At 35.4% G+C, this 26,933-nt stretch overlaps 1 protein-coding gene across 14 annotated transcripts in view; it reads left to right on the top strand.

Moving 5' to 3' along the window:
- PTPRS (protein tyrosine phosphatase receptor type S) overlaps positions 1-26,933 on the top strand; it is a 216,383-nt gene that overhangs the window by 165,419 nt on the left and 24,031 nt on the right. For 7 of the 14 annotated variants that reach the window (XM_072405081.1, XM_072405084.1, XM_072405083.1 and 4 more), the window contains 11 exons: positions 579-669; positions 1,934-2,149; positions 3,994-4,154; positions 6,822-6,934; positions 11,599-11,646; positions 20,485-20,582; positions 23,033-23,156; positions 23,455-23,630; positions 23,962-24,081; positions 24,157-24,311; positions 24,529-24,814. In XM_072405081.1, coding sequence (XP_072261182.1) covers positions 579-669; positions 1,934-2,149; positions 3,994-4,154; positions 6,822-6,934; positions 11,599-11,646; positions 20,485-20,582; positions 23,033-23,156; positions 23,455-23,630; positions 23,962-24,081; positions 24,157-24,311; positions 24,529-24,814 — 1,588 coding nt within the window. The remainder of the gene's footprint in view (positions 1-578; positions 670-1,933; positions 2,150-3,993; positions 4,155-6,821; positions 6,935-11,598; positions 11,647-20,484; positions 20,583-23,032; positions 23,157-23,454; positions 23,631-23,961; positions 24,082-24,156; positions 24,312-24,528; positions 24,815-26,933) is intronic. The other 7 variants (XM_072405086.1, XM_072405092.1, XM_072405091.1 and 4 more) reach the window with 3 other exon arrangements.

Below are 26,933 nucleotides of genomic sequence, written 5' to 3' on the forward strand. Positions count from 1 at the left end.
TAATAATAATTACATAAAAGTATGCAAAATCTGATGCTGCTACCAGCACCAAGTATTGTTCAGATTTACATGTCACACCCCAGTATGCATGGAACTTGTTAAGACGTGAGAGATGCCTATTTTGAATCACAGATTTAGGTTACTTAAATTATTTAACTGAAATTTGTTGGACATTTGTTGTGTTTATGTTATTGTATATATATTAAATCATTTGTTTGCCTTTTTTCCATATTGAAATATATAAAAAAAAGGGATTGGGTATATATACAAATATCTGCATTTAGTACATTTGTCATTAATACTTACGTTTACAAAAGGAAACACAGAAGAGCAAGAGGTGCCGGTTATTTGTGTACTTTTTGGTAAAAACAATCAGAAAAATACCTAAAAATGTTCTTCACGAAATTAAACTATATATATCCAGTAATAAATTATTAAAACAGAACAAAATATACCATCAAATTTATTTACAGCTTACAATTAACTTTTATCTTTTCATCACTTTTTTGTATATACAGCAATATACATGTATAATGAATCAATATTGCCTTGGTAACTTTTTTTTAATCTTTTCTCAGATATTACTTTATTGTGGTAGTGCCTTTGAGGAAACTGCGCGGACAATTTCAAAACCCTTGGGGAAGCCCTGAAGAAATGGATTTAGAGCAGGTTAGTAAATATCAAAAGGGCCAATGGGGATAGAAATTTGTGTGTAACAACTTTTTTTTATCCTAATGCAAGTCTGAATCCTTACAGAAGCCATCCATATGGTCCAAATACCCCCTTATAACATAGTTAAATTCAGAAACATCCCTTTTTTGCAGCCAGTTGGCAGTATGGGTTGACTAGCTATATGCTCCCAGTCGCTGATTGGTTCTTGAAGGAGAAGCAACATATTAATGAAGTTATGCCTCTGATTTGTTATGAAAATATTTTTAGGGCCTGTGTCAATATGATTCTGTTTGATTAAAATCTGTTTTCTGTAACAGTGAAAGTCAGAACCCCCTTGAAACAGGTCAGATTAGAAGTAGGTCACCTATGGTCAAGTACATGGTAATAAATTTTTTTAATGAATTTTAAATTATTTCAAAGTGTTTCAAACTGTTTCAAAAACATGGTGCAAAGCAGAAGTGCATGGATTGCTTTTAGGTTTGCTAATATTTGGACAGAATATGGTATTTAGATGAGTTTTTCATATACATACATTTTAATTTATAAAATGCAAGTCTTAAATAAATGGTGTTTTTGTTTCTTCCTGGGGTTTAGCTTTAACCATATTCAGCTAAATGTTGCCCAGTCCCAAAAAATTGGGTTGGTTGATTAATATACCACAATATAGTGTCCCTCCCATATAAAAATCAGTTGGCATGTGTGTTAAGGTCTGTGGCTAGCAAAACAATTGCTCTTTCCCTTTATATACTTATTTTTTATTTACATCATATTATGTGTCCAGAGTATATCCTTGGACAAACATTTGTTTCTACATTGACTTAAAAAAAGGTTTCACCTAAATTCAAACAAGCATATATTAGCTGAAAGAACCCTCAAAAATGTTTTAGAGTTTTATTAATACACTGTATTTGTAGGGGCAACATATTACACATGTGCAGCACTGTACATTTAATAAGGAAGGCGCCAATGTCTAAATGCCTCTGAGGAATTATGACTGATGTATAAGGTACTTGTTAACATTTTCTGTCTACATTTAGTTTGATTCCACTGTAGGTAAGAATGGTGATGTTTAATTATGGGCCATGGATTATTGTGGGGCCTTTTCAAGTCATGCTGTCTTGTATTGTATATGTCAATTACATATACCTTGTAAAAGATAAAGTGTCTTGCAACAAACAAAGGGGAATTCTTTAAATTAGGATTTGGACAGCTATTTAAAGCTAACCATATTTTCCCTTTTTCTTTTTTGTGCTTCATACAGCTAGTTCAATCTATCACAAAGCAGCATCGCCGTAGCTTACGTTATTTAAGACACCTGGAGTACCCTAAGCCATATGTGGCAGCTCGGTTTCAGTCTCTACCTGGACATTTCACACTTGGAGACCAAAAGATCTATGATGGCTTTGAAAACAAGGGATTGGAATTTGGACAGAAATATGTTTTCTTTATCTTAGCCATGCTGGAAAATGCTGAAGTGGTAAGACCTAAGTGTTCTATTTATCTAGGAAGTCTGATATGCACATGATTCTGTATGATGTGTACAGCAATTGGGAACAAATGCTATGCACTCCTATAGAGGAGAGCACAGTGGGGTGTAAGCTCACTCATCCTCTGCCCTCCTCCCTCCATTGAACAGAACAGCACTGTGTGTAAAGCATGTGATAGTTCATCTGTCACTGGAAACTATCACAAAAGATTATTTGCATTAATAATCATCTGACATCGGTACTGTACTTAAAAAGGTAATCTCACCATGAAGCAGTACTCTGTTAAAGTAAAAGGTATCTAAATGTTTCTTTTGCGTTACAAATCTAAAAACAAAGGGTTCTGTAACCTGATGCAGCTAACACAGCGCAGCTAATGCATGCAGCTGTTTCAGGCTTGTTAACATCAGTGGTGTGATATATGGAACAAAGTAGTTTATGGGGTAGGGCATGGGGTGGAATGAGAAAGTAGTAGGATCAAAAATGTAATTCTTACCCTCCATCATAAATTATAAATAAAAAAAAATAAAATAAAAAAGGGGGTTTATTTGTCCTTTTAGTGGGCATATCATGGTAAATAATTGGCTTAATTCACATACGGTTTTAAGCAGAACCTTTCACAGTGTTAAAACTTCATGTTTAAGTAAATGCAGCTTAAAAAATCGTAAATATGAAAAACAAATATGAAAGAAATTAGGATCCAATATCCATCTATATCAAATCCCTGGCCAGTGCTTTTGATCACTATGCCATGTACCAGTGACCATACAACAAAACATGGTAAATGCTCTTCCCTGGCTTGCTAGAGGTAGTAATGAAAACTTACTCTTTCTCAGCTCTCAATTGTGACATTCCTTATATGATTTAATATAAAGTGAATAAAAATACATAGCCCAATTACCATCAAGCCAAAGCTTTCCATGCAGTAAATTCCTGTTTAAGTTGTTATATGCCCTTGGTTTACCAGCATCATTTATCCCATTCCGTCTGAACCAGGCCTCTAAGTTGTTACTAGACTATAAAAAGCAGCACAGCAATGAACTTCCATCGCTCTGCTTTTCTCTTTCTATTATCTTGCTTCCCATCAGTACATTAACTGATTTGCTCCTTGTACTAATTTTTTTTTCTATTTTTCTACTCTATCTCTACTATATAGGGACTGCAATAGGCTGAGATCCAGTCGGTCATGCACCTTAAACTGTTTGGATTAAAAAAACAATTTTAATAATGTACTGATTAAAAAGCTGCAATAAACCTAAACTGCAAAAGAGTAGGAGATATTGTAGATTCCTGTGTAAGCAGTGACACTTTGTTGTATGTGTGGTAGGGTGTATTCTAGAAAAAGATATCTAAATGTAAATATGATTTGGCAGTACTATTGTACTGGACTATTGTAGCAATATAAATTTTCAATAGAAAAGCAATAGAATAGCAGATTTAGGGTCCTTCTATTTAGTGTGTTTACAGCACTTGATATTGCAATTAGCAATTTTCCCTTGTGCTACCAGGGAACATACTGAGGAGTAAAGAGTAAAGTGTGGGGAGGAGTTAAATTCTTCTATTTATTCAATTCAATTATAGGCTGAGGATGCAAAAAATACTTGAATTAGTTGAACAAGTGTGAATTGGAAATAAAATGGGCTAAAACTGATGGACTGGACTGAAGGTAGGGTAGCTCTTGCCAGCTGATGCTGCATGGTTGGACCAGCTCACCCATCCTTTTACCCAGTCCATCATTGTTCTACATTTATTAATGCATTCTACATTTTTAACCTAATATGTTCATATATTTATTAAGAATATAGTATATATGCATTACTCTTTTTTTTTTTTTCAGAAGATATTTGCTGCTAGTCCGTATTCTGATCCAATTCAAGTAGAAGATCCAGATCCTCAACCTATTACTGATGGTGAAGAAGGGCTGATTTGGGTTATTGGACCAGTCCTAGCTGTTGTTTTTATAATCTGCATTGTGATTGCTATACTTCTCTACAAAAAGTAATTTATTTTTTATTTATTATTGTGCTAAATATTGTACAAAGGTGACATGAATTATTGTTTTACAACTAGTAAGGATTTTAATTTTGACAGAAAGATTTTTGCAGAACAGATCATGCACATTTCAGGACAATACAGTACAGGTTAAAAAAGAACTTAACTCAAAACTGCAAAATAAAAAAAATATACACTTACCTTCAGTCCTGCAGGCCAGTTCGATCCCTCCGGGGGGGTCCTGCATCAGGTCCAGCGTCCTCCAGGTATCCGATGGGTGCCGCCATCTTCTTTTCTTCTTCCTATTCTTCATCCTACATCACCCGACCCAGGGGTGAGATCGGGTGATGTAGGATGGTGGGATGAAAAAAAAAAATTTGCTGATCTCACTCCGCCTAGGCAATCGAGAATTAGGGGGCGGTGCTGCACTCGTTTTTTTTTTTTTTTTCAAAAAGGGTGTTGCACCTAACTAAATTTTGACCTTACATGAAAGGGTTGTTTATCCTTTTATGTAAAGTGAAAACTTTGAGTTTAGGTACGCTTTAAGTCTTTATTGACTGTTTCTTTTTTCTTCAAAGGCATATAACACCTTTGAGTACATTTATGAGCATTTATGCAAACTTTTAAAGGCAAGCCTAAAAATGTTTTCCAACACCCAATGCATTTATGGGTTTTTGTAAGGAATTTTAGGTGTTTTTAAAGCAGACTTTTTATTAGCCAGTTATCAAAGTTATGGGTAATGGAATGCCTAAAGGTGCCTGTAAATGCTACCATTTGTTTTCAATGTAAGCATTTTTAAACACTTCTAAATACTTGCAAATGCTCCCATTGGTTTCAATAGCAAGGGTTTATACACATTTATAGGACATTTATATTCATTTACAACCAGTTACATTTAAAATGCAGCAAAACGCATTCACTTTAACCCTCAAAAAAGCACTGTCCACAAACGCCCTGGTGTGAATTGGCCCATTGGAATGCACAGTATTTTCAAACATGGATGTTTAAACGCAGCGTTTAAACACTGGGGAAGCAGTCTGTGATTTAGCTTTTATTTAGTTTAAAAGGATGCAACAAGCAGATGGCTGATCACTAAGCCCTGAGCTACTTTGAAGAACTATATGTACTAAACTATGAATAATCAATATATATATAGAGTTTATATATCTATATTGATTTTACTGGCACCCTAATACACTGTTACAGCAATGCATGGTGTGTTGCATTTAAAGAAACAAGTCAGGTGCAATCCCTTCAAAATGAATGGGCACCACACAGGTTTAATTCCATTTCAAACATCTGTGTAAATGAACTTTAAGCTTGGCAGTTTGTCATATGTTTCAATACAATTGCCCTGCTCACAAATATCACTGGAGATGAAAGTGAAGGTAAATTCAAAATTTAAAGTTTCCACCAAAACTGTAATAGAAGAAAAAATGTTCACAGGGCCAAACTGGTTTAAAACCATTTTCTGCTCTATACAAAATGATGAAAACAGAAACCGTTTAAGCTTTAGATGAACTTTTTATGATACGTTTTTTTGCAGTTCTATATGTGGTTTGGTTAACACTGTCAGGGATTGCTGTCAATGCGATGGAATGATGGCACAGAGGCAACTCCACATACAAGCTTTGCTTTAAAGCTTCTGTCTGTATTTATCGGCAAAAACAGAAACCAAAACAAACAATCTTTCCTCATAGGGATTAGTGTCCACAAAAAAAAATCCATAATAAAAATTTTTAGCCTCCTTGCTAGCATAAACAAAATGGTTCTTGGTAGCATGCAAAATAACCTACAGCCTCAAACATCGCATCGGAATAACCCGCAAAGAAACTTAGAAGTTCCGTGCAGACTCATCATTGCTGGTTTTACCACAGAGGGACTATTTGAGTCCCACATAGCGCCCATCCAGCACTCCAGCTTAGTAACACAGGTGACATTTTTGTCTCTGTGTTACACCATTTTTCAAGGGAATGTTTAATTTTAAGCTTCTGTAGAGTGATCAGAGTTTGTCAAAATAATGTAGCAAACCAGTCAGATGTGCAAGAACAATTTAAAAAAAGTAAACAAAAATACCTGCAATTGGTTAACTGTTTCTGTCAGTGAACAACTGGATTAAACTGCAAAGCTTTGTTTTCCACTGTTTAATCAATATGAAGTGAAATTCCATCAAGCTTTGCAAATGTTAATCAGTACTTCTGTTTTACAGTATATCACATGAAATGTGTTTTTTGTTTTAAAAATTTTATATAACTTGTTGCTTTTTCTTCTGTTGCTTCCATGTATAGCAAACCAGACAGGTAAGAATAAATATTTTTATTATGTCAGTGTTAACGTTATCTCTACTAATTAAGATACTATTGATGTGAAATATACTTTAATATTTAGGCATAGTATATTTCTCAAGTTCATCATTCTAAACATTTACAATCGCACTTTAGCTTTGCAAAAAGGCTGGGATCTCTGCTGCTTTTATCACCTTCTTTTTTTTACCGTAGTGGTCCTTTGGGTAAAGATAGCAGGTTAATACAAAAAGTAAAAATAAAGTATTCACTGGGAAAGTTTGACACTGTTTAACACACAACTGAAGATGTGACATTATATCCAATGTAGACTTCCATTTAAAAAAAAATTAAGAACAGCAATTTATTATGCAATTTTTACATTTTTAAGCAAACGGAAAAACTCAGAACCCAGGACCAAATGTTTACTGAATAATGCAGAAATCACTCCTCACCATCCAACTGATCCAGTGGAGATGAGACGCATAAACTTTCAGACTCCAGGTAAGGGTAAAACAAATGGTGTACTTAACTGAAAACTCTGAAAAAAATGTAACTTGTCCATACTCAGAAGTATATTATGCTTATTTTGGGACTGTATAAGACAAACCATGTTTACATCCTGTAGATTAGACATGTTATTGTGGATTGAGACCCAAAATAAGCTGCTAAAATCTATTCATGGGGTCTACAGTTTATTTGACATTACAACAATTCTGTTGGGATCTACATTTAAGGACCTGGGTCACAGTGTCTGTCTTGAGGCCCCAGAATGAGTGAAAACTGTACATGGCTTAAATTTTGCTACCTGATCATTCATGCTCATGTGTTCTGTTTTAAACTGGCAATTATTCACCCGTTAATTCATTGGTTTATTAAAAGGAGAAAACAAATTGGAGTACATATATTTTTATATAAAAGAGTAATCACCCAAGGATTTAACGGTCACATCTCGTTATACCATGGACAGAAGGATACAAAGCTGTATATATTAGAATGATACAATTGGCCTGATTTTTTAAAGCTCTCCAAAGCTTGAGAGAATACACTTTCATCAGCTGGAATGGATTTTGTAAAAGTAATTTGCTATTTGTTAACACAAGTTTTCAATCCTTAACTAGCTCCATTCCAGGTTTGCTGGATCATCCAACTTTACTGATGAAAAAATTAAACTGTCTTGGTTGAAATATTTTTAATATTAGTTAAAAATTAATGAATTATCCTTGGAAACATTGCAGTTACAATCATTTAGTGGTTGGTTGTCAGCAAGCTAGTAAAGGGGGGTTTAAGTAGAGAACTAAGCCACAGCCTTCCAGGAACTGTAAGTTTTACTCGCTCATCTACTAAGCTTCATACATATGTCAAACCATTGTTACCCAAGATGAACAATCACGCTGTCAGGCAAAAATCTGAGGGTACAGAAGTCCCCAATGTTATTCATCAATCTCTCTCTGCAGAAATGACCACTGGTCACTCCTATAAAGGAAAGCACAGCTGGGTGTGCCTTGCTTACTCGCAGCCCCCCCCCCCCCCCCTCCTTCGGCTCTCTACATAAAACAGAACAGTGCTGTGTGTACTTCACTTGTTTGTTCTTCTGTCACTGAAAACGATTATGAAAGATCATTTTCAGCAAAAGAAATCTGACATGTTTATAACCTTAGGTAATATTTTAACAATGCCCAATATTTTAATTTCCATTTTAACTTAATATATATTTCACTAAAAAAAGTCATGACTTTTTACATTGAAACATATTAACTTCTGATTTTTTACCTATTGCTTGTGAATAAATATTGTGCCTACAATTAATTGTTATCATTTATAGTCTTTATGGTTCACATGTGCTATGGTTCACCATGTACAGTTAATGTCTGAAACTAAATGCATTTTAAGAAATGCATTTTAATTGAAAATTATTGTGCTGCAAGTCACCACTGATTTGGATAATTGGGATAATAGATTTCCAAACTATAAACCACAATATTGGTAATCTTTCTTACAAGTTGTTTATATAAATATTATACCATGTATATTATGATTAATGTGCTTTATATCCACCCCACACCCCTATGTTGGAGGACGTAAACCCCAGTAGGATTACAAAAGTTGTTGTATACATATATGCACAATTCTGGTTATTATTAAAGAATAACACTAGGTGGCAGAACTTTAACGTGCATAAAAGAATAAAATACAATGATACTATCCAGAATACAAACAGGTTATTTGTTAAGGCAAAAGCTTTGTAATTCTTCAACTCTTCCTTCAACTCTTGCTGCATGCTAATTCCTCAGAAGTCACAAACAACTATCAGAATAACATTTCTAGCTTTTCAATCTGCAGATTTTAAAGCCCATTCTGCAATAGCAATCCCCACAATTCCATTTAAAGCTCGGTGGGTTCATATTTGCATATTTACAGGGTATTATCCCTGTATTATCATCTGTAGGTAATATTATACCTACTGCCCACTTTATTAGGTGCACCTGTTCAACTGCTTGGTAATGATATCTAATCAGCCAATCACATAGTAGCAACACAATGCATTTAAAAATGTATTCATCCTCAAAAAAAAAAAAAAATAGGTTATTGGTATAGGGAAGGTAATTCAAGTAAATTTGAACAAAAGGGTGTTTTTTAGTGCCAGCTGGGTGGTTCTGAGTATTTCATGAACTGCTGTTTTGCTGATTTTCATTCATTGCTGGTGTTTAGAGAGAATGCAAAGGGAATACAAAGAGAAAAAACATTGAGTGGCAGTTGTCTGGATGAAAATGCCTTGTTGATGGTCAGGGGAAAATGGTTTGAGCTGATAGAAAGGCGAAAGTAACTCGACCACTCTTTACAACCAATATATACTTATTATCCTCCCTAATACACAACATATTGAACCTTAAAACACATGGGTTACAGTGACAGGAGCCCACACTCAGTTAAGAACAGGCATGTGAGGCTACAGTTTGCACGTGTTTCCACAGGCTGACCAACACTGGACAAGAAAAAATTGCCTGGTGAATGATTCTCAATTTCTGCTGTATTATTTGGTTGGTAGGTTCAGAATTAGACATTTAGCAACTTGGTTCATCTTGTCATGTATCAATGGTTCAGACTGGTGGTGGTGAATTGGTGTGAGAAATATATTTTTGGGATACTTTGGGCATCATAATACTAATTGAGCATGGTTTAAAGGACACTTCCTACCTTAGTATTCTTGCTGACCATTTGTTTATGACCACTGCGATACACATTGCTGCATTATTGTGGTTTATTGTTCCTCTGATGGCTAATTCCAGTAGGATAATGCTCCACATCACAAAATTCAAATCATATAAAGCTGGTTTCTTGAACATGACAATGGGTTCATTGTATTTAAATTGCCTCCCCAGTCACTAGGTCTCAATCCAATAGAACTACTTTAGGATGTGGTGAAATAAGAGATTTCCATCATGGATGTGTGGCTGACCTGCAGCAACTGCATGATGCTATCATGTCAATATGGACTAAAACCCCTGTGGAATGTTTCTGGCACCTTGTTGATTCTATGCCACAAATAAATATTCCAGTTCTGAAGGCAAAAGTGGGTCCAACATGATAGTAGCAAGGTGTACCTAATAAAGTGACCAGTGTCTAGATTGTATATGTTTTACATTGTTGCTGAAAATTATATCTAACAATCATTAGCAGAGGCCAAAAATCTGATAATGGTACAAAAAAAAATCTATTCAGGTGATATATCATCCCCTTGAAAATAATAATTTTAGGTTTGTCATCTGGTGTCCATTTATATTAAAGTGAATTGGGACTTGGACATGCCATACTATGGGATGAGGCATTCCCAATCTTCACGATAATGTAGAAAAGCAATGGATCTGCAGACCAATAGTCTTGCATAGTGGAAAGAACCATTGTGCAAAGAATCATACCAATATGTACCTATCCAATCAATCTATACATTTTTTAAAAACATTTACTCGCATTGATTGCGTTATTCTGGCCCTATGAAAAAATAAAGTTCTTAGACATTTTGGTTGGCATTGGGCTTTAAAATAATGAAAAGATGGCATGTTTACTCTGAAATGTTAGGCTTTTGAAAACGTAAAATCCATTTTACTCAGCACTTATTAGGTGTTAATGGGACACTTTTGAGAGCTAATCTTTAATTGCACATGTTTTATTACTAGAGCCTTAAACGTTTTTTTTTATTTTTATTTTTTTTATATTGTTTACTTTTCTTATGCAATGTCCCCTCTAAATCATTACTTGAATATTCCATTCACAAAAATGACAATGTATGCAAAGATGTTCTAGAAATATATTTTCTGTAGTTTTTTTTTTCAACTTGAAATTCATATCATCTTAGTAAATGGGATTCATGAACAAATGTACACACTCTGACTAGTTGCAAGTTATTACCTGTCCAAGCTTTCGCATCTATATATAGGAGAGATTAAAGGAAGGTTAACTGCATGTTGGAATATATATTACTGTTAGACTCAACTTCCAAACAGCCTCCAGTATCAAAATTTGTTTATATTAATTTTTTTTTTTGATAATGTGGTTAGAACCCCTATCAAGTTTTTATTGCTGCCTGTGTCCCCTTTTATGGTGGTTCACACTCACTATTGGTCCGGGTGACCATTGTCTCCAGGACAAAAGATAATGAAAATGCAAGATATTTCAGTTGGCAGTGGAACATGATGGTATGGGTAAACCTGTGACAACAACCAAAAAAAATCCAATGGCAAGAGGAGGAAGAGCTTTCCTCTTTTTGTTGTGTTACTGGGGCAAAAAGTGATGGTAAATCTTTAAAAAACAGGAAACAACACAACAGGTGTCTTAGCCATTCCCTACCAAAGTTTCAAAAAAGTTTTAGCTTTTTATATACTATTGGTAGATTTTTATGTTACAAAATTCTTGTTAGAAAGGATGATGGCAGGTCCCAATTATCCAACTGTAAAAAAATTTATGTTGACCTTTTACCTACGTTAGTATTTAAAGTTTTACAGACTGTGTCAGTGCTTACACTGACACATAGCCAATACATCTCACCGTATACGGAAACAAACTGAATGTCTTTGTTATTATTGTAACTCACTATCTGTTCTTAAATGTGAATAAGACATTTAAAAAAAACAAGCTGTTTTTATTTCTTTATTTACTGTTCTTTGCAGATTCTGGTCTCAGCAGTCCCCTCAGTGACCATGAATTTGACTTTGAAAGTTAGTTCCTGTCTTTTTGTTTCAAATTTTGTTGTTTTATTTTACCACTCCAACAAATGTTTAAAGGCCAACTTCATCTTTCTTTGACATTCCACTTTTGTGTGGTGACTGACAAGAAGATATAGGGCAACTTTTATCTCTTGTGGACTTCACTAGCAAATATCTTTACCAGGATTTCCAGTTCTATGCAACTATATTTGCCTCTAGAAGATAAATCAGTTGTGTCCCTCCCAATATATTACCTATAAGTAAATTGACATATAAATGCTGAATCTGGCTTAAACAGATTGACATTTTATTATGTATGGCCAGGGCATATTTTACAAGGGAACATTCTTCAATTTAGTGGTGCTAACTTAACTTAGAATAACGTGACAGTCTGTACAATTGGGACAAATGTGTAACCAGTAATGATACAAGATAAATCTGCCCATGTGCCCCTTCTGCCTAGAAGCACAGAGCCTACTTTGCCTTATGATAAATTTGTTTCTGTGTATGACCCCAGAGAATTAGCTTTAGATACAAGCTACTGTGAGGAAATCTCATAAGTGGAGGCCTTGAGAGATGCTAGAAGCCAGTGGAATTATTAACCTTGCCATGTTCACCCCAAATTAGAATGTCAGTTTGGGGGGGAGTTGACCTTTACGTTTCTCATTGTTTTCTCTTTCCACCCTATTTGTTTTTTTGTTTTGTTTTGTTTGTTTTTTTTGTCCTTTGGACCTTTCACATTTCATAATCTTATTGCAAAATAAATGTGCTTGTTTCTGCTATTTTGCAGTTTTGGATATAAAATGTTGTATGTGCAGTGTGTTGCAATTTCTTTAAGAATTATGCTCTGTTGCTAGTGTGTACTTTCACTGCTTTTTCATGACTTCTAAAATCTGATACCAGATTCTCTGACAACACATATTGCTGCTTGCTACAAGATGTGTAGTTTTTATTGTTGGCCTATTATTTAAAGACTTCCTCTAACACATTTCAAAACCTGATACACTGCATCCTTTTACCAATCTGATACACATGTTTAAAGGCATGGGGAGTTGTATAGACATTCAACATTTTCTAACTGCCCTTTGCCTTCCAAGCTTCACACATATCTGCCTAAAAATATATTTTGAACTTGCATGGTATACAAACTACACAGACATTACAGCTTATTTGTCATTCCAACTTGCTAAAACTTACAGGTTTATATGTTCTAATGTAACTGGCACCTACAGTATACTGTAGTGGGTTTTTTGACTGAAAATCATTTATATTTCAGTAATTTGTGTATTTTATATTATTTTTTTTACCTTTCAAATGCTCCTTCATTTGTTTATTTTTTTGTTTACTGCATCATTAATATCATCTCTGTTTATTTTTGTTCCATTTAAACACAACACATTTTGGTCTGAGTGACTGTTTATTTGTTTTGGAGTCCATGTATAAAATGCAGTGACAGTAATAGAAGCCCTGTAGGCTGATATACATTAGTTGTATAAAAATATTGTTAGCTTATATAACAACGTCTTTTGCATACCCCACATAAGTTTTAGTGCATCCTGTGACTGAATAGGCCATGGAGATTCCCCTGAGGTTTTATATTGGTAACAGGGTTCAGTAGAATTGAAAAACACAGATATCTATAGGAATTTGTTCTAAACTTTCCCAAATTTCTATTTAAACATTTTTTTCTTCTTTTCTGTTGAAGAGTTTTCACATCCGAAATCTCCCCAGTCGGTATACTAGCAACAATAAAACGTGGGAGATTCTAACTGGCATTGTGACATATCGAAAAACATTTTATTCAGTAGAAGGAAACTATACCTACTAATGCCACTTGTGCAAAAATAAGTGTTCAATTAATGGTTTCAATATACCAATGAGTTCAAAATTTGTTTCACTATTTTAAAAAATCAAAACTTCAAAACACTCTCCTTCTGTACACAGACACAATTTACCAGCAATGTGCACAGAACAACAGTGTGCACCTGTCTGTGCAAAACAGGAGAGTGCGCCTGAAATCCTAAATATTTTAATATGGCAATGCAAATTCTGTGTTAAAAATCAAATTTGATGTGGATCACTAATGTAATTACTAAAGCACTTTTAAAGACACACTTGTGAGTGTAATTGGATCTGAAAAAATACATACTGTATATATTTCACCCTGTCCATGCAATGTGTTTGGGTGTTGATTGCTGATCTGAAGCAGGAACTGTTTGGCAGAAGTCTGTTGTATTGAACATTTAGATAATTGAAAAAACAATATATGAAATTCTTTATATGTGTGTGATTTTCTTTACGAAATATAAGTGCTGCTGTGGATTGTGTGTGAGACAAAGCTCCTTGTAATCCACATGCAGTTATTTTACTTTATTTTGTTCCTGTGAGTTTTCAGGATGAATTGTTCCACATTGACTGCATCTACATATGCCAAGAACTTTGTTATAATTTATTCATGACAGATGGGGATTTCTTTTGGTGCCAGATATTTAACCCCACACAATAAAACAAATAAGGGCATAAAAAACAAAGCAGCATGAAAAAAAAGAAAATTTCCTACATTCTTTGACACAATAAAATATACAAATATTTATATAATATGTATGTGTGCATGTATGTATATGTGTGTATATAGGTGTGTGTGTGTATATGTGTATGTGTGTGTATATATATATATATATATATATATATATATATATATTACTATCAAAATGTATATATTTATTAGTACTGGCCAAAACTATTGACACCTTTGCTTTTATGCCAGAAAATGCACCATTCTCCCAGAAAATTGTTATATTTAGTATTGTCATGTTTACTTCTTTTGTGGGCGCTGGAAGAACACAAAAATGCAGAGAAAAAAATTGTTTCATCCAAAACATCAAAAATGGCCAGGACAGAATTATTGGCACCCACAATTTAATAGTTGGTAGCACACCCTTTGGAAGCTCTCCATCACTCGCTGCTATTTTCTTTATTCCAGGTGCTTCCTTACGTCACCTGAACTTGCACTGCACAGATGCAAGATCGGATGACATGTCTTTGATGTCACCGAGCCGATCACTGAGATTGAGTCCTTTTTTACTCTATACAAAAGCCCCTGATGATGCAATCCAGATGTCGGGCATACAGGGAGAAGTCCACAGCCACCTGTGACACAAGTATCCCTTAAGGCCTCATATTTATCATTCAGTCTTTACAAGTCGAGTCTTTTATATCTCTACCGGAATTTAGGACCACTCTGCCAGCTGCACCAGCTCTCTCTTATTTGAAGGGTTCCTTTTCTGCTGTTTTTAGATCTCTCTACAGGTGCTTTATGGGATTTAGATCTGGACTCATTGCTGGTGACTTCAGGCAACCTGAAAACATCAGTGAACCTCCTCCATGTTTGACTGTAGGGATCGTGTTCTTTTCTTTAAAGGCTTCTTTTTGTTTGCTGTAAACAGCCGAATGATGTGTGTTACAGAAAAGCTGTATTTTGTCTCATCTATCCACAGGGTATTCTCCCATAAAGATTGTGGCTTCCACAGATGAGTTTTAGCAAACTCCAATCTGGCTTGTTTATATTTCCGTGTCAGCATGGGGGTCCTCCTGGGTCTCCTGCCATAGCATCCATTTTCATTCTGATGGCAACTGATATAGCAAGCTGACACTGTTGTACCCTGTGCCTGCAGGTCAGCTTGATTTTGTTCAGAAGTTGATTAAGGTTCTTTTTCCACCATTCCACCAAGGTTCTTTTTCCACCATTCAAACAATTCTTTGTAACATATCATCAATCTTTCTCTTTGGTCCACGTCCAGAGAGCTACAGTGCCATGGGCTGTAAACTTCTTTACAATGTTGCGCACAGTGAGTGGACACAGGAACATTAAAATTTCTGGAGATGGACTTGTAGCCTTGCACAGGGATTGTGCATGTGTTTTTATAATTTTGGTTCTCAAATCCTCAGACAATTCTGTGGTCTTCTTTCTTTTCTTTATGCTCAGTGTGTTACACACAGACCTTCAAATCTGAGAGACCTGCAGCATTTGGCCAAGGGAGAGTGGCCCAAAATTCCAGTAGAGAGATGTAAAAGACTCATTGGTTCAAAAAGCAAATACCATCCTATATTTCTTCCAAAGGTTGTGCCACCAAGTATTATGTCCAGGCCATTTTTGATGTTTTGTGTGGAATGTCTCAGATTTTTTTTCTTTCTCTGCTTTTTTGTGTTTTTCCAGTGCCAACAAAAGAAACAAACATGACAATTCCAAAGCATTTGTAATTGCAATGTTTTTCTGGGAAAAGTGGTGCATTTTCTGACATAACTGCAAGGGTGTTGGTTAGAAAAGCTACCAGAGAGCAACAAATTTTATTATTTGATTATGTAATTGTTTGAACAACCATCTGGCCATATCCATATGTGTCCCTATCCTTTCCCTAGGTCCCCAGCTTTCAATACCACTGATGCCTATGATCATTTCAGCCAGCCGATATTCATCCAATTTATCCTTCATTACCACTGCCCCCATATATTCTTGCCAGGGGCCGCATGGGCAGTTGAAGAAGCTAGATGAACCTCATGTCAGTTTTGTCACAGGGGGGAGAAGAGAAAAATGATGACTGGTGTCTGTGCTAGCATGTATACTTACAACCCCTGCATGTTGTTCATTACATACATGCTTACTTTTTTTCTGTGTGCAGAAAAGTTCATCAACTTTGCCAATTTTGGCAAAGCATCATTTACCTACCATTTTCTAATGTCTATCCTAGGCAGGAGTCATTCTTTTCACTTGTAGACTTTTGGCATAATACACACACTCATAAGGTACACAGGGTATGCATAGCTGTTCTTTTTCTTTACCACACTGCCCCTCCTGCCTATGGGCAATTTCTGGCTGTCAGAATAACAGACAGAACATACAATTTACTTTGGAAACACTGTACATTCTATTACAAATCAAAAGGAATAGAATTTGCAGTGGCAAAGAAATAACACAAATTTGATTTTAAAAAATGTCATGTTTTGATTTGAAATAAAATGTGCAGGGTTCAATGCATTTTCATGTATGGAAATTAAAGCTGATTAAGGATTTTAAGCATTATTCAATTGCTAATATTCTGAACACAACTGTTTATTGTATACTGTATATAGAACAGCCAGTGATGAAGGCTTCAAGGAAACAAAGTAACTTTAATATTTTAATTTTTTGTTTTACATTTTTATTTACTATTAATCTGCAAATCAAATGGGTGAGCTTTGACACAGTTAAGGCAACCTGCCAAGTTAAATATGACAATAACATGTCATTATCACCCAAAATAATCCTTGATGCCCTAACAAAAACAATGTATGTATTACTTTACCTACAGTAATAACAAAGTTATTGTCAAAATAACAGGTCCATAACAGAAATGTACACATTATTCTGGTTTATAGGAGGTACACAAGTGTGAAAGTTTTAGTAGGTTAAACAGCTGACAGGTTTACCTAAAGTGTTAAAACTATTACATAGAACTAGCATTTTGCAATCTTAATGTAGTGCACAAAGCACTATTTATGGACCCCGTATTTATTCAGCAAAGGTACAATGGTTTAAAGGTTTTGATGTTTAGAATTAAATATTTTAATTTTTAAATCCAAAAGCTATTACTGTAAGATAATATGGTTGCTAGTGTCTACCTATATGTAATAATCATTTTTAGTACGGAGGGCACATAATATAGTGACTCACTATACATATTATGATATTTGATATAAGGAGCCAATTCCCTATCTTAAAGCAAAGCTATAATCAAATTGTACTTTATATAAAAGGGTAGATAACCCTTTTATATAAATAATGTAAAAAGTGTGTTTTTTAACATTTCAAAGGGAGACATCGACTGTTTAAAAAAAAAAGTGCATGCGCAGTAAGATCAAAAAAAAAATCTTCAGACACACATCACCCATTCTCACACATGAGCAGTGCCAGATCATTTGACAAAGGAAGAAGAACCTGGAAGAAGAGGAATAAGATGTTTACGCAAATTTCCATTTCCAAACCACACTGGACAGTAGAAAGCTATGTTCCAGTTCTCGGTCAAAAAAACAGCTAGCTCCTTCTTTTTATAAACTTTTTACTTCATTTCAATGAAAAATGTGGATACGTGGAAATATAGTACTAATTTGTTATAAATTGTTGAGATTTAATTCTCCCGTTTTACATTTTTGTGTATGTATTTTTACACAAGCGTGAATAGAGTTTCCTTTATTTTTACTAAGCACATTTTAAACTAAATAGTATATGATGTTAAATTAGAGCTGTTGGGATGTTAATATAAACTAGCCATTGTATGCATTAGCAGAAATTCCAACTAGCAGCGTACCTTGCTTTATTGTCTATTGAAAGCTGAACTCCAGGGATATCATCCCACACAATGCAGCTCCAGCAGTCTTGCATTGTAAGTAAGGGCTCTGAGGGGACAAGTAAAGGATAAGTAAGTATAGTTTATTTTTCTATTCCTCCAAGACTAATCAAGTCATTGACCCATGCAGTAAGTAGTAGGAGAGCCCCTCTGCAAAAGTCATTTTTTCCTTACCACAAATCCTGAAGAAGAACTGATAAATATACTTTTGCTAATGAAGCACAAAAATTTAAACATGTCTTAACTATTTAGCAGAATCATGATTTAATGGTTCTTCCTAAGTATGTAACTGCATTGTTGGGAGGTATGATAGAAAGCAGGAAAGGCTTTTGGGAATTTGATAGAATGGAAGGGTAGCAGACTTGTGACATGTGTTTTGGTGAGTACTGGAGTGTGTATATGACAGAGAGAAAGGGGGGAAAAAAAGAAATCTGACAAGTAGGGGGTATAATAAAAATGTAACTATAATTACTACACTTAGTGTAGGATGCCAGGAATGAATGAGGGTCTGTCATCTAAGATGGATAAATACCCCACTCCAGAAAGAAGTTCAGGAGAAGACGGTGGCAACTGCACCCTTCAAAACGGGCGATGTCCTATTTACATTACAATAATCTTATCTGCCTGATCGCAATTTAATTGCACTGGCCTGTCATCACTCCGAGAAGGACAGCTTAGTGCAATATTTTTTTTTTCAATTTTGAAGGTTTATTTCTGATTTAAAAATAGGATATTTGCACAAACAGAATTTTTTTTTTTATTTCTGGATGGCAAATGTCCCTTTCTAGTCCTCTTCTGTCTGTTTAGTAATAAAAATACTATATTCTGCTGCTGCTTCTTCCCAAATATCGCCCCTGACATTGGCTACATTATGTTTACTCTATAACATAAAATTTCAAAACTGAAGTTATTTGAGAGAGCAGACATAAATATGAGATCTTCATTCATCACTTTTGTTTCTGCTGTTTGTTACTACTTATGTATACAACAAACAACTAGCCATTTTAGATTAGGAACCCAACCATAGTTCACTTCAGCAGATGATTTTCATCTTCAGACTAAAAGACAAGAAAATTCCATAGTGCATTTGCTTTAGTTCTGTACACTAATCTATTCATGAACAGCTGTTCTAAAGGCTGTACTCGCACAAAGCTAATCCAACAGTTGTTGTTTGCTGGAAAATGTGACTGAGAATGGCTCTGTAGTGAACATGTTGTAGCAAAAAGCTGGTCATTTTAGGACAGGGACCCAATAGTAGTTTACTTCAACAGGTAATTTACAATTCTCACCTTTGATGCACAAATAGTTTTACAAATTGTAACACGTAAATTATAACCAAACATCCCTATTCATACTCTTTTAAAAGACATGGTAAACTTTGAGCTTTTTGAACCATTCTCCTTCTACTAACCTTTCCTCTTAGCAAGTTTTGGGCTAAAGCTTCTCCCAGCATAACTGTACAGCCTTCTGGGCAGTAGTACAGGGTAAGAGGCAGAGGAGATTTGTGAAAGTCTGTACCTTTACTGAACACTGTCAGCACACCAAGTCTTACTTTATGTACAGGCTGCAATCCTAAACTTAATGGGTTTTCCTATGAAATCTTTACAGTTCTGTGAATCCCCAAATGAGAATCTATTTGTACTCTGTACAGTATAGACATTTGCTAGAAAAAAAATGTGAGATTGATACCACTGACAAATGTTTCTAGTAGATCAGAGCCTTGCCATCCTTATAGTAGCATTTGTACAACTACTTATATGCATAATAGTTAGTTTAATTCCTAATGTTTGTAGTATTGCCTCTATCTTGTTCCTTTATGTAGTTAATCTGTTTGCTTAGGGCTGAACACTAGAGAGCAGCACAACCGCTGGGACATTACCTATTAAATTAAATTTTCCATGATTCTTTACATTTTACATGGATGTGTGTTTACACTTGTAGTTTCAGCTCTTTACAGATGCCTCTAACGTCTTTACTAAGAGCATGAACTGTAGCCACAGGCACTAAAGCATGGATGCTATCATTACAATATAAAACAAATATTTATTTTCATTTATTTTAGTGACTTTGCAGTAAGTAGAAAATTTTGCAGTAGTGCAGCTTAGTTTCAGCAGTCTGGCCAACCTATCACACCATTATATCCATTACATTAATACCAAGGTTCACATTATTGGTTTTCTTTGTTACTCTTTCATACATAGGCTACTCTTTTTAAAGATCTTTGTTTATATTTTATTTATTTATGTAATTCTATTCATCCCTTGGCCCAAGTCTTTAGTTACAGACCTGATTAATATGAACACATTGATGGGAAATACAGGTCTTAATATTCTAATGTTTACGCTAACATTTTTACTGGTTTTAATATCTGTCCTTTCATTGCAGATCTCATATTTAAAGCCTTTATCTGAACGTATATGAATTTAATAAATTAATTATTTTTTCTGTTTTTTTTTCTTTTTTTCAGGCATGCTTAATCATCCACCAATACCTATTGCTGAACTTTCTGAGCATACAGAACACCTAAAAGCCAATGATAACCTCAAATTATCTCAGGAGTATGAGGTGAGAAGCCATTACACAGTTCTTTGGTTAAGACAGCATTTTGTTTGGGAAGCACAGCTTCGTGAGCAACACCACTAACTTTCTAATTAAACAGTTGAACAGGAAACACTCTGCTCCCTCCACCTTTTATATCTTTCCTGACTGCTTGGGCTCATTAAGGCTAAGTCTAGGCTAAATAACAGTTTTCTTTTGGGAGCCACAATATGAGTTAATTGGAAGGCTGAAAGGGAATATGAATGTGAAGATAACTGTTTATGGCTACAAATCATTGGTTTAAGGAGGCTTTATTAAATAGAATTTGATTCTATTTACATGTACATATTTACCACATGTTTGACAATTGTAACAAGGTGGAAGTGTTTGTGGGATTACAAGAAAGGGTTAAAGAGCAACACAAAGCAGTCAGGTACTGCTTAATTAAAAGGTATTGCTTAAATTTATTGGATGCGTACAATTGTCCAAAACAGCAAGTTCCAACAGTAAGATCACACGATTCGGTTTACCCCAGGGAGTGCAATTTTCCAATGCCCTAACTGGGAAGAGTCAGGCAGGGAGAAAGCTAGCATTTCTTTACGTATATCTTGAAAATAATGTCCACACTGAATTCTGTGATGCCTGCAGTTAAAAATTACACTGATCTTAACAAATCAAATCGTGGTTGTGACATGACCATTACTAGCTTATTTTGGCTAAACCTTCTTTGTTCTTATCAGTCACCCCCCCCCTGAACAAGTGTGGGAAGGAAAACAAAAAATGTTCCCAAGGACACAGACTAGACAGTTTACACAAATCCACCTGTACATCCACAATACATGCTTTCAGTATTCTATTGTATTTAACTTGCTAAGAAATAATACATTTCAGGTGGTAGCATTAGAAAGCCCATTCCTGCTACACTACTGTCCTTGTACCAACAAAATACAAAAATGCCAAAAGTGAATTTTCCAGATACACATAGCCTTTTTACTATCATTCCATTAACTATGTTTATTGGTGCCTACCTTAAAGAACTACTTTTACATTTCTTAGGACTAAATGGCAACCCTCCTCAATGAAAAGACCCTCTACAACTTCAGTGAAAGACTTCTAACTCCTAACTTAAGAGCATTCCTAACTGCAAATTTCCACCTCAGCGACAGAGTCTCACACAGTGTAGACCTCCCTCCTCCTCCAGTGCAGAACTTACCATCATTGATAGACCCCTCCTTCCCCTAAATTCAAACTCTCTCCCCCCCAGGATGAGGGCAATAATTTACATGCAGGTGAGCCCCATACCATGGCACTAATAGGCTCCAAACTTAACTTTCTCTAGTGGACCCCAGGTGTCCTAGTATTACTCTGTCCCCACACACTTACTTCACAGCTCTGACCTCTGTACCCCTCACCAAACAGCTATTGGACCTCTGTGCACACCTCCGCACTTTCACACCTCCTGCACCCCCTGCACACACCCCGCTTAATAGCCCTACGGTCTTTGAATCTTATTCTCTCTCACATGTCTTCCACATATGGCAGTCAACCAGCTCAAGTTCAACCTGTGACCTCTCCTGTTGAAACCGGCACCCCTGCTCTGATGACCTGGTTCAACCATTCCTAGAAACAGTTCCATGGAAAAGGCATTCACGCGGACACCTTAACCCCCCGCCCCCAGTGGAAGACTGTCATTAAGTGCACATTCTGTCCTCAGGGCAGGATATCCTTTAGTGCAGATTTCCCCATTGCAGTGTAGACACTCAATTCAATGCAAACCCTTTTCCCAAGAGGAGGGCTGACAACACAGCTGTTAACACTTCAGTGTTACTGTAAAACCTATAAACTGGCAGATTAAATCTCTCTTTACCATCTCTTCTGAGCTCTGTATTACAGCATTTCATGAGCTAGAAACTGCCCAGGTGCTGACCCTCATTTCCCTACCCCAACACAGTATTGCAGGAGGATGATATAAAGACATATTTTGGTATTTTAACTAGCTGCCTTTTAATGTACATTTTACTTAAGTATGTATCACTGCGACTTGCTATTTTTAGATCTGTATAAAGTTCAATAATACCTCCTAATATTTCCTGACATACATTTTTACTTTGGTCAGCTTGTTGGTTGGTTTGGTGTCAAGTTTCAAATTCTGCATGTGTCCCTATTGCTAAACTTTACTTTCGGTTTTAGCCAGGACAGGAAGTGATGGGAAACCTTTCCAATGTGGACACAAAAACTGGAGCTTATTTTTTTAAAGATGATGAAACAGATGAAACATCTGGCAATGTTCTTATTGCTGTCTGTGCTTTCCTTTCTTGAGACTACTTTTTCTCTTGTTCCTTGTACAGGTGCCTCAGGCAAACATAAAAACCTGACAAAAATGTTATCTTTTAACTTGTGTTCCAATGTCAGTTAATAGATTATTAAACCACATGTTGCATTAGTTTTCATTACGTAATGTTAAACTCTCATTTCAGTCAATTGATCCTGGACAGCAGTTTACGTGGGAGCACTCTAACCTTGAAGTCAACAAACCAAAAAATCGCTATGCTAATGTCATTGCCTACGACCATTCTCGGGTCATCCTTATGCCTGTTGAAGGTATTTCAATGCTCAGTACATTTATCTATTTATTTATTTAGCCTATATAAATACCATTCTTCTTGATTATGAATTAAAATATACAATATATAACATAATAATGGAAAGGTGCATTTACAGTTACCCTCCCTTTACTTCCGTACTTTCCCCTAAGATAGTGGAATTTGCTTTGGTAAATAATTGTGATCGTCATAACCCTGTACTTTAAAAGTGAAAGTTGATTGCATTTTTGTCTTTAAACTTACGGTCAATAAGCTTTTGTTTTGTAGCAGTACGTAATAGCTTTTGTCCAATGCAGGAATCCTTGGCAGTGACTACATCAATGCTAACTATATTGATGGATACAGAAAACAAAATGCATACATAGCAACACAAGGTCCCCTGCCAGACACCTTTGGAGACTTCTGGCGGATGGTATGGGAACAGCGTTCTGCCACCATTGTGATGATGACACGACTGGAGGAGAAGTCTCGAGTAAGTTGTTTTGCAAGTGTTTGTTTTTTACTAGCTTTGAAGGGCATATACATCCCTAACCCCTAACCTTTTTCCCACACCTATATAGCAAAAATAGACTTCTATACTGATAAGTGGTTTCTGAAGCTAAGATTTAGCCATCTAGACAGAATTGCTTTCTCCCAGAAAGTGCTGTACTGCTTGTGTTTGTTTCCTTTTATAGACCTCAATAGAGAGTTCTGTAGAGTGGGATTCCCCCAATCTCTTGACTCGGCATTTGATTGTACTATGTATATTGCTTCACAGTAAGTTTATTGTTGCTTGCAATACATTTCTGTTTTTTTTTTTCCAGATCAAATGTGACCAGTATTGGCCAAGTCGAGGTGCAGACACATATGGTATTATTCAAGTGACACTATTGGACACCATAGAATTGGCAACCTTTTGTGTGCGAACATTCTCTCTTCATAAGGTTAGTTTGGATGCAAGTAAACCTCACTTTTACAACTTTTTACCTGGCAGTTTCATGACTATTGTGTTCCTGCAGAACGGATCAACCGAAAAAAGAGAAGTTCGACAGTTTCAATTTACAGCCTGGCCTGACCATGGAGTTCCTGAGTACCCAACACCATTCCTTGCATTCCTCAGAAGAGTAAAAACATGTAATCCTCCTGATGCAGGACCAATTGTTGTTCATTGCAGGTACAGAGGCTACTCAATTTTCACAAGTATTTTTTTACTTACATGTGTTGAAAATAAAATCAAACACAAATACAAAATTAAAAAGTAATTTTTAAATGTTCATATTTTAATGGGTAACCTATACCAGGATTCTTGAAAATGATCTATGATGATAATGATGATGTACATCTGTCTTTGCTTATCTTAAATATTAAACTTTTGAAATTTCTCATTATAGTGCTGGAGTTGGGCGAACTGGCTGTTTTATAGTAATTGATGCCATGCTGGAAAGAATTAAACATGAAAAAACAGTAGATATTTATGGGCATGTGACACTAATGCGCTCACAGAGGAATTACATGGTACAAACAGAAGATCAGTACAGCTTTATTCATGATGCCTTGTTTGAAGCTGTGGCATGTGGGAACACAGAAGTTCCAGCAAGAAATCTGTACACTTACATTCAGAAGTTAGCTCAAATTGAGGTTGGAGAACATGTTACAGGCATGGAGCTAGAGTTTAAGGTAAGAACTGCATGGAATTAAAATAACATGCAACTGTAAAATGTTCCTAATAAATTGGATATAGATACAAAGACAGAATTTAGATAGTCCACTTCTAATATTGAAGTCAAGTAGGTTTGTGATTAGTGAAGTGTTCTTTAATTTTAATTTTTTTAATTTAAACAATGACAAATAGAGAATCAACAATCTTTCACAAATTAACCATACAGACTCAATTTATACAACCTAGGGACAACAATATAAAAAGGAAGCAAACAACTCAGTAAAAAGAAAAATATATACATACTGTATAACCAGTAGTTGCCACGGGTAAAATGGTAAAAAAAAGTGGGAAAAGAGAGGACCCTAAAATCTGAACATTTCTGGGAAATTTCAATAACTGTCCTCTAAAAAGGCTGCAAAACTGAGCAGGACCAAAACAGGTGAGGCATGGTTCCTACCTTTCCACATCTCCAGCATAAATCTGAGACTTTTAGGTAAACTTTATGGATGAGCTCCGGAGTCCTTTACCACCTAGCCTCAGGGAATCATCTTTTAATGATAGTTTATTGCACTGGACGCAAGCTAGCATTTTGGCATTAAGGATAACAATGGTAATTCACCACAGTCTTTTGAACATAACTCAACTCTTGAGAACAGTTATGTTATGAGAGAGAAAAATCATTTCCAGAAGTGTGTAATTCACAGAGCATGTACTGCACACAGTACTTAAGAATGCAGAGGTCAAGAGAACATAATAGACAAAGTGCATGGGGACATAATACAGCATGCAGTGGTCAGGATGCAAAAATCTCTGCCTAACAATGCAGAAATCCCCCACCCCTGCGCAAGATACTTGAATCAGACACAAAATCTTCCCTTGGCACATCAGATATCAGAGAGAGGGATAAAACATTATTTTACTTTTAACAACATTTTAAGAAATGATAAGATTTATCAATGCATCGGCACTTGTTATTCAATCTTTAGTCTTTCCATTTATGGCATGTGTCGAAAAGGTTTGTCTCATTGTGGTTTCCCTTTAAACAAGGATCATAATTCAATGTGTAAAATGGTGAGAACAACTCCCATAAAGATGCAAAATCATAGTAAATCATTCACCATAAATTGTTTTCCAGTGATTCATCATGTAAAAACTTTTGTTATACCTATCATGGTTTCATATTGGATCTCCCAAGTGAAAGTGAAAAAAATCAGGTGGAATAGAGAACGTGAGCACCTGTTTTCTACATAAAACATATATGTATTCCAATTACTTCAGTGTATCAAACCTTATCTACATCTTTCTACACCACATCTTTTATCTTGAAAAAAATAAATAAAATAGAAATCAATATCTATACCTATATTTACTATTTATTCAGTCAAATTACCCCAAACTTTTTTTATGCAAACAGTGTATATGTCAATTCTAGTATCCCTAATATTTGCATTTCCATCCTTTTTACACACTGACAATTAGACATTCATCCTTATTAGGAACTAACAATTGCTTAAGTTCACAAGCTAACACCTGTATGCTAACAAATACATGTCCATCCGTTTCACAAACTATCCCTAACAGTGCCCAGTGACATGATTTTTTTTCCTAATAATAAATTAATACATCCTTCCATCTTCTTAAAACACCTTCCAACACTACAAATCTTCATATTCAGAGATGAAACAAATTGGAAACAGATAGAAGAATGTATTTCTGAATCTGAAAAGTAAAATAATGTTTGATCCAGAATTATTATAAAAGTTCTCTAACATGTTCTTCTGGTGAAGCCTAAGTGGTGAAACGCATAAGAACTAAGACCGCTATATGTATGTGTATATTGAAATAAGCTTGTGCTATATTCATGCATAAATATGTGATGTGCCAATTGCCATGTGGTTATTTAAGTTGGGTTGTTTTTAAATAAATATTTATTACGTTTTTACAAATAATTTAGGATATTTAGGTACCAAAAAAATCCTGATATACCTGAAAGGTGTTTTGCAATCATCACCTTTCCCATCACCTTCAAGGACATTGCCCCTGATTCATCATTGAAATCCGCGATCGCTGGAAGCGCGATAATACGCGCGACCCGCGATCGCGGATTACCGCGGTCCGGGACTCGAGTGCGCGCGT

The sequence above is a fragment of the Pyxicephalus adspersus genome, chromosome 3, assembly GCF_032062135.1.
Source record: "Pyxicephalus adspersus chromosome 3, UCB_Pads_2.0, whole genome shotgun sequence".
Taxonomy (NCBI): domain Eukaryota; kingdom Metazoa; phylum Chordata; class Amphibia; order Anura; family Pyxicephalidae; genus Pyxicephalus; species Pyxicephalus adspersus.